Below are 11,054 nucleotides of genomic sequence, written 5' to 3' on the forward strand. Positions count from 1 at the left end.
TCCCTCTACTTTTGCTAGAAGCAGCATACCTAGTATTAAAACCGCTCAGGCTTGGTTTTTTGTATTTCGTAAAACCGAAATTATATTTTAAAACAAACTAAACTCGCTGGAGAGACAATGTAAGTGGCTGTCTTACGATTGCCTTTCCCCGAGCACGAAAACGGTTGAGTAATGCATTGTACAGGGCGTTCTCTATCTTAGAGCAGTTATTACTTAGAAAGCATTTTACCAAATTTCACTTGACTTACAGCTGAGCTAGTTAACGCTTACGAACTAAGGCTAGGGCTCGATTGCTAACACCATCGATGGCCCAACATCTAGAATACTTAGGTTCACTATGTGCTTGCAAAGCAATCAGAAACTAGATCAAACGTTGAGTTCCTCGCTCTCCTCCCTTTTCGAATTGAAGCACTATGCACGGGAGTCCTGCAAAATGGCTGCTTTGCAGGACTCCGGTGTAGACTGGAGGCTCCCCTAGACCAGCCACTCGCTGGCCAGCGGGAACTTGAGCGGCTGGCAGCTGCTGAGTCGCAGCGAGCAGTTATTGTCCTCGGCAGCAAGTGGGATCCTGGTGGTCGCCATGGGATTGCTCTGCACCGAGCAGAGGCTTAAACTATGGCTGTGCGACTGCCTAAGACTAGAGCTAATGATATCGCTGCTGATCCGATGCTGATGATGATGATGATTTTGGTGGTTCCGGCTCCGATACTGATCCTCCGACGGGCAGGAGTGGTTGCAGTTGAGATTGGTTGAGTGGAAGGCGGCCTGGCAGCTCCTTCCCTCGGCCCCTGAGGTTGTTGGTGACAAGCTGTTGCTGTTGCTGCTGCAGTTGAGGTTGTAGATCTTGATGCTCGTGCAGCTGGTGCGGATGTTGAGGTGTACCTGGGCGTGGTCATGTCACACCGAGGTGCCCTGCTGGCCGGGCACCACCGATCCGCAGCTGTCCTCCGGCTGGAAGGACTCCTGCAGCCTCTGGCGGCAGCCGCCCTTCGAGGCGAAGAAGAACTTGTAGATGATGTACATGGGGATGCAGAGCACCGACGAGCAGGTGACCGCCCAGCCCACCTGGTAGCTCCAGTCCGGGTAGTAGTACTCCTCGCCGAGCATCTCCTTGTAGCCCATGATGGAGAAAATGAATATGGTCTGTGGGAAGTGCGAGGTTACTATCTTAGCTTATCCTTTACCCTATCCCATCTCCTCACCAGCAGGAACACAGGACTGATGTACGTCCAGCAGATCCGCCAGAATAAGCCTGGCTTGCTGCCCAGCATCTGTTCCACGTCCGAGCTGAAGCGGTCCACTCCGTAGAACCAAAAGACTCCGGCTGCCTCCACGAAGACCACAAAAAGAATGGCCAACCCGGGTCCGTAGACGTTCAGGAAGTTGACCAGCACCACGCCACCCTAAAGGAAATGGGGCTTATTAAATTCCTTATAAGAAGGGGTAGAGCTGAGCCTATTCATCATACACACGTTGGAATAAGTTAGAATTCCCTATCATAGCAATCAGATCCACTCAACAGAATCTCTCTTAACTGGCACTGATTAATGGCTGAGGCCTGAGCTATTGAATAGCTTGATCCCTTGACCGATACTGGTCACTCCGAGCGGAGTGGCCAAGTGACCAGGACAGGCAGGAATAGAGAAGGCAGCGAATTACAATTTCAAATGTAATCAGACAAAGTGGCGGGAGGAAGAACACGGTGGTGGTTGCTTGACCGGGGTGAAGGCAAACAAGACCAACCGTCTTGACAGGTGATAAAAATGCAGGAGAGGAAGGGAGTGAGTGTGTGGAGATAAACTGGCGGACGATAAAAAGCACTTAACACGGCCATCCATCGACTCCTAGCTGGCATATTTGAACAGGGGCTGCCATCAGGCAGATGGAGCGTTAAATGGGCCAGTCGGACATGCATGCATATGTATGGCGAGTGCTTAGGAGTTAATTAACCGAATCCCAGTCGAGTACTCACGTAGGTCATCGTGGGCAGGGCGCACAGGAAGATGAAGGCCAGGAGCAGCAGGACGAACAGCTCCCTGCGCCTGCCAATCACCCGCGGATACTCGTCGCACAGCGCTGTTATCATCGCCTCCAATCCGCCAAAGGTGCTGTCCAGTCCCAGGGTAATCAGCATCAGGAAGAAGATGATGCTCCAGAACACCGAGCCACTCATCGTGGCTATGGCCTCCGGGTAGACGATGAACACCAGCCCCGGACCCTCCAGGCCCACCTTGTCGATGGAGGTCTTTTGGACGTAGGCCATGTACCTTTGTGGGATGAAGTGACATTAAACGATTTCAGATCTATAAGTTCTAAGCTCTAGTTATTGAGGTACTTAAAATCTGAAAGACCCTTTGAAGAGAAGCTATTGAGAACTCACCCCAAAACGGAGAAGATGACAAAGCCGGCCAGGAAACTGGTCAGGCAGTTGATGCTGCTGGTGATGAGGGCATCGCGATAGCAGTTGTTGTTGAACTTGTTGTAGCTGGACAGGGCCAGCAGGGTTCCGAAGCCGGGGCCCAGGGAGAAGAATATCTGGGATGCGGCGTCGATCCATACCTTGGAGTTCTTCAGCTTGTGCCACTCCGGGGTCAGGTAGTACTTGATGCCCTCGTCCGCGCCGGGCAGGGAAACTCCTCTAACCAGCAGGATGATTAGCACCACGTAGGGAGCCAGAGCGGTGACCCACACAACCTTTCCGGCACTGCGCACTCCCTTCCACAGGGAGAAGTAGACCAGGACAAAGACCCCGAAGACGCAGAGTGCCAGCGTGGGCTTCACCGGACCCATGAAGTCCAGCCCGTTGCCCTTGTAGCTCTCCAGAACCTTCCGCCTGCAAGTCAGTCGCTTAAGCACACGAATTTAGGGATATGGTGTAGGGGTACCCACTCGAAGAACTCCTTGGCCGGCGAGGTGGCCAGTTCCGTGAAGTTCTCACTGGTCACCTGCATGCAGTTCTCCGTGTTCCAGGGATTATCGCACGACGTCCACGGCAACTTGGATGTGAACGAGGCGAAGAGGTAGTACACCGCCCACCCGATAATCGTGTTGTAGTACATGCCCATATAAATGTCGATTAGGCAGATCGCATAGCCCACGCCTGCAAGTTTGGAGCGCATTGTGTGTTAAATGCTCAGTAAGGAGCTTTAAACTACCTTGGGAACGCAAGGATCTGTCCCCGAGTCCCCAACGAATCCCCTAATTGCTCCGCCTAACAAGGCTGCGAGTTGGAGCCAACAACAGGTTGCTCCCGAAGCCAGCCCAACTTGGCCTAGGAGCACCAATATCTCTGATTGAAAACGGCCAACGGAGAATCGGCAAAGAAATTGGAATATTCCCGCGTGACAATTCGCAGTTTCAGCTTTTGTACAAACCACCCTCAGAGGTTCGCCCGTCACTTATGAGGCCAATAAGACACGTCACGTGATTTCCCCCCCTAAGTTTTCCACTCGCCTGGCTTTCCGCCCTTTCTTTCCGGCGCTTTTCATTTCGAGTCGCTCGGCAAAAGGTTGCCAAAGCAAACACTTGTTGAGCAAATGATGACTGCCGCAAAGTGGTGTTTGCTCTTGGACTTTTTACGACGAGGGTTTGGAGGAGCTGGGTGGAGAGGGATTTGGCCTAGACAAAGTGACTTGGCAGAAGTGGAGCGGTCTCCAAGCGAGCGCAGATCCCTAGGAGCAGCAGCAGCCCATGCATTTTGTTTGTCACCTAATGGAATTATCAACTCGATATGCAAAACTTTGAATAGGACTTCCCCTCCAGTGGTTGGCAGGCTGGCTGGCTGGCTGTCTTTTCATCGCTGGTGTAAATCAATTTGGAGCAATTTAATTAGGGCCTTGAGCCCGGATGAATGTCCTGATTTGGGCCTTGTGCGTTCCGCCTGAATGACTCGTTAATTGTTGCAACAAACGGGTGCCTCTTATCCGTTTCGCCGCTTGATAATGTCGCCGGCACACACAATGAATGGCGCTCCTTTTTTGAAAGGCCCCAAACTTTGCTCCTTTGAGGTCCTGCGGCCACAAGTGCGGGTGTCCTCGCAGCCTGGCTGAGACAATAATGCTCGGCCGAGCGTGAAATATCAGACATCAACAACACACGAGCTCATGTTCCGTACGCTTTTCGCAGGGCCACGCTGCGTATACTTAATTTCTCATTACAAATTGCTGGAGCCGCAGGCGAAATCAGTGCGCAAATATTGAATGGCCTATGGATTCCAATATGCAATCACGTTTTTACGTTCTGCGACTAAAACTCAATATTTGAAATTCATTTAAATTGCCATTTAATCCGGAATATGTTCGCAAGCCCCAGGCGCATCCATGTTTATTTGCCCATCATATTTCAAGACCCACAGTACAGTACTTTTTCCAGTTTTTACACTCACCTTTTAGGGCCGGACAGATGCGCTTCCAGATGCTGAGGCAGCCACAGCGGTGGAACTGGCCCAGCGCCAGCTCCATGTAGAACAGGGGCAGTCCTCCGAAGATGAGGAAGAGGCAGTAGGGCACCAGGAAGGCGCCGCCTCCGTTCTGATAGCAGATGTACGGGAAGCGCCACACGTTGCCCAGATCCACCGCGAACCCAATCACGGCCAGGAGGAACTCCGCCTTCTGTCCCCAGGTCTCCCTGGTCCTCTCCGTCACGGAGACCACCAGAATGCGCTGAATGGGACATAAACATGATGGTACAAGGTTGGAGGTGTTAGCTTACAGAATATAGTATATCTCGGATCATCCGACATTCCATCCATCCATCCCTTAATTGCTTATGAATTGGTTCTTAGATACTAATTGCTCGGTCAGGAGAACTCACCTCGTTGTTGGCCAGCTTGGGGGCCAGTGGATCGGTGACCTTGGCGGGCGTCGTGTGGTCGCCATCGTCCTCGTTGGAGTCGTCCTCGTTGTTTGGCGACTCCTTGTCGTCGCTCCAGGGCGCGGGATTCGAGCGGCCCGTCGTGGCAGCTGCTCCTCCGAAATCGGAGCTCCCGCTGCGGTCCATCTTGTGGTGCGGGGGGCGTGACAGGGGCGGGGGCGCGGTGCCTGGAGGCGTGGCAGTGTACGCCGATCGCGGCACGAGCTTAGCCAGCCGAACTCTGGATCTGCACTCAGTCCGGGGCCAGAAAAAGCGAAATCTGCGCTCTACTTGCCTGCTCTTCCCTGCTCTTCACTGCTCCTCGACCACCTGCTGTCCCTAGCTTTTCCGACTTCCCGCTTTTCCGGCCCGTTTAGCGCTGTGGTCGTGGAAATTGCATTTTCCCACGGCTCCTCACATGCTGGCCTCGCTGAATCGACTGGCAATTAACTGCAACCGGAGTTAAACAATCGCATTAAATAGGGCTGCACTAACGATGGCCATTTGTTTCTCCCCAAGGGAGGCATGCAAAGCAGCAGATTTTGCACTGATTTCCGACCGATTTGGGATGCTCAATAAAGTGGTTAAAAAATATTTAAATGCTGCGGTCAGGGGCATTTAAAGCCGCTGCCATGGCCTCCAAAGAAATATTCAATGCCAATGTCGTAAAATATTGCGATTTCGCTTAACTACTTTCGGGGCTTATCCTTGGTTTACACTTTAAATTGCGAATTGTACACCACGGCGTATGCTTAACGAGACTTATGAGTTTTTGATGCAGCCTTGATCTTCATCTGAACCCCTTTCCCTACTCCCAAACGTTTTAATTGCAATTTAATTGTGGCCCACACGCGAAGCCAAACAGCAGATAAGATGAAGAAAGTGGCCACATGTGCCGACGGAATTTCCTAATGAGAGCGTTCTGATAACACGAGTGCCAAAAATACGACCCGAAAAGCGAAACTCAAAACAATTAAAGGCCACTTAGAGATATGGAGTTATTCTCCAGATGCTCCACATCAGATATTTAAACAAATGGAAGTCTGATTGATATTAAAAATGATTCAAAATTAATCGCTTTTTTAACTAAACTATTCGTTCAAAAAACACATTTTTTTAGAAACTATTACAATGGAATGATGGGGTTTAGACTTACTTATACAAAGATATGTTCCTTGATTGAAATGATTTAAATTGTTACACTTTGAATTAAGCACTTTGCACAACTTCCAAGGCACTTCACTTCTCAGATTTCAGGTGCTCCTGGTTTCCATGCGTCCGACTTGAGAGACGCGCGCCGCTCCTTTGGGCCAACTGGTGAGTCCTGCTGCCGGATGGCCCCTTTTATACGCTGGATGCGCAGGCGGGCGCCGATTTGTCGTCGGCAGGCCGAGTGTCCTTCGGCTGTGGCCGCCGCGTCCTCTGGGGTTGGGGGCTCCGAAGTTGGCGCTCGACAGGTGGCAAAGCGTAACTTAAATTGCGGCAAACTGTTGCTCATCGAACGAGTTGATTGAGCGCCCGCCCCGCCCCCTGCCTCCGCACAAGTGGGCGCTGCTGTGGGCGTGGCCCATTAGGAGCGCCTAGTTTGCCACATTACTATCCTGACCAGTCGATTGACAGGCTCCAAGCACAAGTTGCGTTTGACTAATTCAGTTTCGAGTTGGTATGGATAATTGCGTAAAAGCATATATAGTAAATGTTCTAACTTTGAAGTTCACCACTTCTCACTTGACAATTAGATGGTCGCCTTCATCAAAGAGGTTTAGCAATAATATATCCAGATTCGCGTGGAGCGGATTCCAGTTGTGTTTACCCGACGAAGAGCCGGAGCAATATGATTTTGAAACTCGTGATGCTGCCAGTTGATCACTCGATTTTACTGCGGTGATTAGGCGCTTTTTAGTGTCGAACTGAACTTTTTTTTGCTTATTTATTTGCTAATTATTATTATTGCGAGCGTGGCGCGCACACTCGACTCGGATTGCCAAGTGGGCAAGTCACTAATTCCGCGTAATTGCGAATCGCCAGCGGCACTGAAAATCGTGGATGGGTGCGAAGGGGGCTACGATCATCTGGACTCCAGATGGGCAGCACACGTTCTCAGGGCTTGGGGTAGGCGGAGCAGACAGACTGATTACTCTGCTGTTAGACAGAGTGTCTGTGGCGCGGAGCGATACCTGCGCACTGGAGCACCCTGGGCAGTGTACACCATTGGATTGGGCCCGACCTCCAACGGCGGCGGATCATCGCTGGGTGTGCGTTGCTGAACTATTTTGCCGCAAGCCGGGCTTACATAACTGAAACCCGACATCGAATTTCCTAACCAAGCCGCAAACTACGTCATTGGCTCCACAGTCACTGCAGCAAACGGTGGGCGCGATTTTTGAATGGATTCGCGGCGCTGGGCTATCGCATCATGTGGTAATTACCGAATTCAATCAACATATAGGGTTCTAAATGAAGCTAGTCCGCGTAAATGCTTACTTCCAAGTATCACTTCGAAATCAAATTTAAAATGCGCGCGCACTTTGGTGTTGTCTTCATACAAGTTTGACTGTACTGCACTTTCGAATTCAGTATTTTTCACCCTTCAGTATTTTTTCATGGAATTCAGTGGGTCACCCTAGTTTGCCATTCGCACAAATGCGTTGGCAAAACAAATAGTTTGTTGTTGATTTTTTAGATCTTAGGAAACACAATTAAGCACTGAAATTACTAAGAAAATGCGCTTGACAAAGCTGTGGCAGAACCGCTCGCCCGGCGACCGCCACCTGGGCACTTACTTTTGCTTTGCGGCGGTGCGTCTGCTGCTCGTCTTTGTGCCCCAACTGGGCTACGTGCATCCGGATGAGTTCTTCCAGAGCGTGGAGGTGATGACTGGTGAGGATTGGCTGTTGAATTGTGCTTCGGAAAATGTAACTAATGCTCCACTTCACAGGTGATCACTTCCGGTTGGAGCACACGCGCACCTGGGAGTTTAACAACTCCCTGCCGGTGAGATCAATCGTTCTGCCCTTCGCTCTGCTCCGGATTCCCTGGAGCTTCTACGAGTTTGTTGCCGAGTGCATGAAAGTCTGGTGGCAACTGGAGCTGCTGGGCACCTACGCGTACGTGGTGTTCCCCCGGCTGATTTACACTGTGATCTCCTTTAGCAACGACTACTGCTTGTTCCGCATTTGCCGGTTGTACGGACTCCGATTCGAGATACGCCTATTGGCCTTGGGTAGCTCCTGGATCCTTCTCGTCTTCGGCACCCGCACCTTCTCCAACAGCCTGGAAATGGCCATGTGCTCCTGGCTGCTCTGCTTGGTATCGGATTGCATGTTGCGCACGAACACGGTGGTGTACAAAAAGGAGTTCCTCGAAGAGAAGTACGACAAGGCGGAGTCCATCAGCGAAAGAGTGCGCATTTGGAAGCTGAAGAACTCCCTGCCGGCGCACAATCTGCAGCACCTTATGGCCATGTCAACCATTTGCGTAGCTGGCGTGTTCAATAGACCTACATTCCTGCTCTTTGGAGCACCCATGGTCTTCTTTTGGCTGCTGCGAGGCATGGGAACCAGAAGCATCACCTTCAGGGACTTTAATCTGCGTATTGCTCTCTTCTGCTTGTGCGCCCTGCCTGCCCTAGTATTCTTTATATTCTGCGACTCGCTGTACTACCAGCACTTGACCCTCGGAGAGCTGCACATGATGCACTTGAGCATCGACAACTTCGTCTTCACGCCCTGGAACTTCATTAAAGCCAACCTGGATTCGGCACAGACGGCCAGCCATGGAGTCCACCCGTGCTATGTCCATCTGATGGTCAACATGCCAATGCTGTTTAACGTCCTTGCCTTGGCTTCGCTGGGAGCCTTCGCACAGCTGCTGCTCAGATTCTTCCGGGCGGAATATCAGGTGCTGCCACGCTTCCAGAGCATCGTGTCATTGATGTCGGGGGCCATATTTGTGCCCCTCTTCTTCCTTTCCCTGATCAACCACCAGGAGCCGCGCTTCCTGCTGCCAGTTACATTCCCCCTTATTCTGCTACATGCGCCCAAACTTATCACAGGATTTAGTGCCAAGTATCCCTTCCAAAAGGACCACCCACTCCTGCGCTTGTTCTACGACAAACTGCTTTCGACCAAAGCTTCTGGTCCCTACCTGCTGAAGATCTGGTACGTAAGCAATGTGGCGCTGACCCTGTTCTTTGGCTTCATCCACCAGGCGGGCGTTTATCCCTTGGCGGCGGACATTTCGCATGTGATTGCCACTAAGCCGGCAGCAACGCACGTTCATCTTATAACATCGCACATATACAGCCTGCCTCTGCACCTGATCAACATTCCTAGCTCGAGGGTACTGCACTTTAACCGCCAGACCCACCAGCGATACCGTCGCCCAAGAGACTTTTATATGTACGAGTACGGAGGCCTACCCTTGGATTCCCTGCTGCAGAAGGTAAAACTCATCAGCGGGAGCTGCGAGGTGAAGCAGTCGGGCCCAAGTCGGCGGCGCTACAAATTGTATTTGGCCATTCCGGCGTCACTAAGTGCTGATCTTCACGAGGCTCTAGTGCACTCGAATGCATCCAGCTACCTTAACTTCGAACTGCTAAAGGTGTTCTATCCACACCTCTCCACGGAGGCGTTCCCTCGCCTTCAGGGCAGACATCCGTGCGATGTGGATGCTCCTCATTGGGCGCACGATGATCTGCGGGGCACTTGTGCCGCGGAGCAGCTGCCAGCGTTTAGCTTTGCCTACCTGAACAAGCAATTCAGCTCCTTCGTCCATCAACTAGGACTGGCGCTCTACGAGATCGATGTGACGCGCAACAAACCGCGGTCTGTAGTACTAAAGAAGGGCTCAATGAAGGAAACCGCGGCGTAGTCTTCACTTCTTGGCCAGTCCAAGTGCCTTATACCAAAGTTCTAGCCTAAGATGAAATATTTATTGTAACTTAACTTACAACTTCCGCGATACAAAATACTTGATAAGCTTGACTTCTGTAAACATTCTTAATATGTGCACAGCAAACATTTTAAATATGGCTAGTCATTACCAAATATTCTTAAGTTTCATTCCATACAAACTAGCATATAAGGACAATAATACGGAGTGACCACAGATAAATAGAGCAGCTCAAACTTAAATCCTATCCAAAAGGTGAGTTTGATCTTCGCCAGAAAACCACTTAACATGTTCCATCTAACAATCAGTAGCCAGAATCGTAATTCTGTCCATTTCAGTTGTCGAACGCTGGAATAGAGTAATCCATTTGACACGCCGTTGGCACTTAATTCCCAACAAACATCTGAGGCGTGGGGTGCGGCATCCGCGTTCATTGAACGTTACCCGGCAGAAATCTCGTGGCGGGCGCAATTGTGTTCTGATTTAGATTTTGTGTTTGGGCCGCCTAAGCCGTAAACCCGTTTTGGCAATGAGGCGACAATTGGACTATAAAATGCTGGACCATTTTGGCCAACAGCATCAGTCACCGACGAACCAACCAAACCAATCCACAAAATCAACATGAAGGTATGTGTCACTTGCCCATTCGGGATTTTCACCATCTAAAGGATTCTCCTTGCTTATCGTCCAGTTCCTCATCTGCTTGGCCCTCTGCATCGCCGCCGCCCAGGCTGGCTTCATCGCCTCTCCAGTGACCACTTATGCCGCTGCTCCAGCATATGCCGCCTCCTATGCTGCTCCCGTGGCTTACAGCGCCCCAGTGGCCACCTATGCCGCCGCCGCTCCAGCCTACTCCACCTACGCCGCCGCCGCTCCTGCCTACTCGACCTACGCCGCCGCCGCCCCTGCCTACTCCACATACGCTGCTGCCGCTCCCGCTTACACCGCCTCGGTGTACAGTGCTCCGGCCTATACCGCTCCTGTGACCACCTATGCTGCTGGTGCCGCATACGCTGCTCCCGTGACCACCTACTCGGCTCCGGCCATCGTCAGCCCCTTCCTGAAGAAGAAGTAAACGCGCACTATCACTGAACCATCCAAACGATCCGATAAACTAAATAAAACGCCAATCTAAGCAAAATCCTAAAACTAAGAAACCAGCTGCAGGGTGGAGAACTTTCAGGAGTTAACTTCATTTGGAACGACCGATGACGGGCCAACTGACTCGTTGGCACAACTTAAATTGGCTACAGATAGTTTCTTTATTAACGCCTGTTAAATGCCTTAAACATATTGAAACGCCACTATAG

General features: G+C 51.1%; 2 protein-coding genes across 8 annotated transcripts; one reads left to right on the plus strand and one right to left on the minus strand.

Annotated features, from left to right (window-relative positions):
* Positions 1 to 106: 106 nt before the first annotated feature.
* LOC117136899 (sodium-dependent serotonin transporter) lies at positions 107 to 6,847 on the minus strand. 2 transcript variants are annotated; one of them, XM_033298015.1, is made up of 9 exons: positions 6,580 to 6,847; positions 6,008 to 6,495; positions 4,813 to 5,301; positions 4,385 to 4,661; positions 2,890 to 3,100; positions 2,381 to 2,833; positions 1,973 to 2,267; positions 1,203 to 1,403; positions 107 to 1,143 (listed from the first exon to the last, which is right to left on the minus strand). In XM_033298015.1, exons 3-9 carry the CDS (start codon positions 4,996 to 4,998, stop codon positions 898 to 900), a joined length of 1,869 nt encoding a protein of 622 aa, XP_033153906.1. In that variant the 5' UTR covers positions 4,999 to 5,301; positions 6,008 to 6,495; positions 6,580 to 6,847; the 3' UTR covers positions 107 to 897. The 2 variants fall into 2 exon arrangements, with proteins under 2 accessions (XP_033153906.1, XP_033153904.1); XM_033298013.1 differs by having other exon boundaries at positions 6,008 to 6,847.
* A 641-nt stretch (positions 6,848 to 7,488) lies between these two features.
* On the plus strand, positions 7,489 to 10,893 carry LOC117136252 (GPI mannosyltransferase 4). 6 transcript variants are annotated; one of them, XR_004459087.1, is made up of 3 exons: positions 7,489 to 7,731; positions 7,790 to 9,999; positions 10,053 to 10,277. XR_004459087.1 is itself a non-coding variant. In XM_033297060.1 (3 exons), exons 1-3 carry the CDS (start codon positions 7,575 to 7,577, stop codon positions 10,817 to 10,819), a joined length of 2,493 nt encoding a protein of 830 aa, XP_033152951.1. In that variant the 5' UTR covers positions 7,495 to 7,574; the 3' UTR covers positions 10,820 to 10,893. The 6 variants fall into 6 exon arrangements, 2 of the variants coding, with proteins under 2 accessions (XP_033152951.1, XP_033152950.1); XR_004459085.1 differs by having other exon boundaries at positions 10,056 to 10,277; XR_004459086.1 differs by having other exon boundaries at positions 10,060 to 10,277.
* Positions 10,894 to 11,054: the final 161 nt, after the last annotated feature.

The sequence above is a fragment of the Drosophila mauritiana genome, chromosome 2R (genome assembly GCF_004382145.1).
Source record: "Drosophila mauritiana strain mau12 chromosome 2R, ASM438214v1, whole genome shotgun sequence".
NCBI classification, from domain to species: Eukaryota; Metazoa; Arthropoda; class Insecta; order Diptera; family Drosophilidae; genus Drosophila; species Drosophila mauritiana.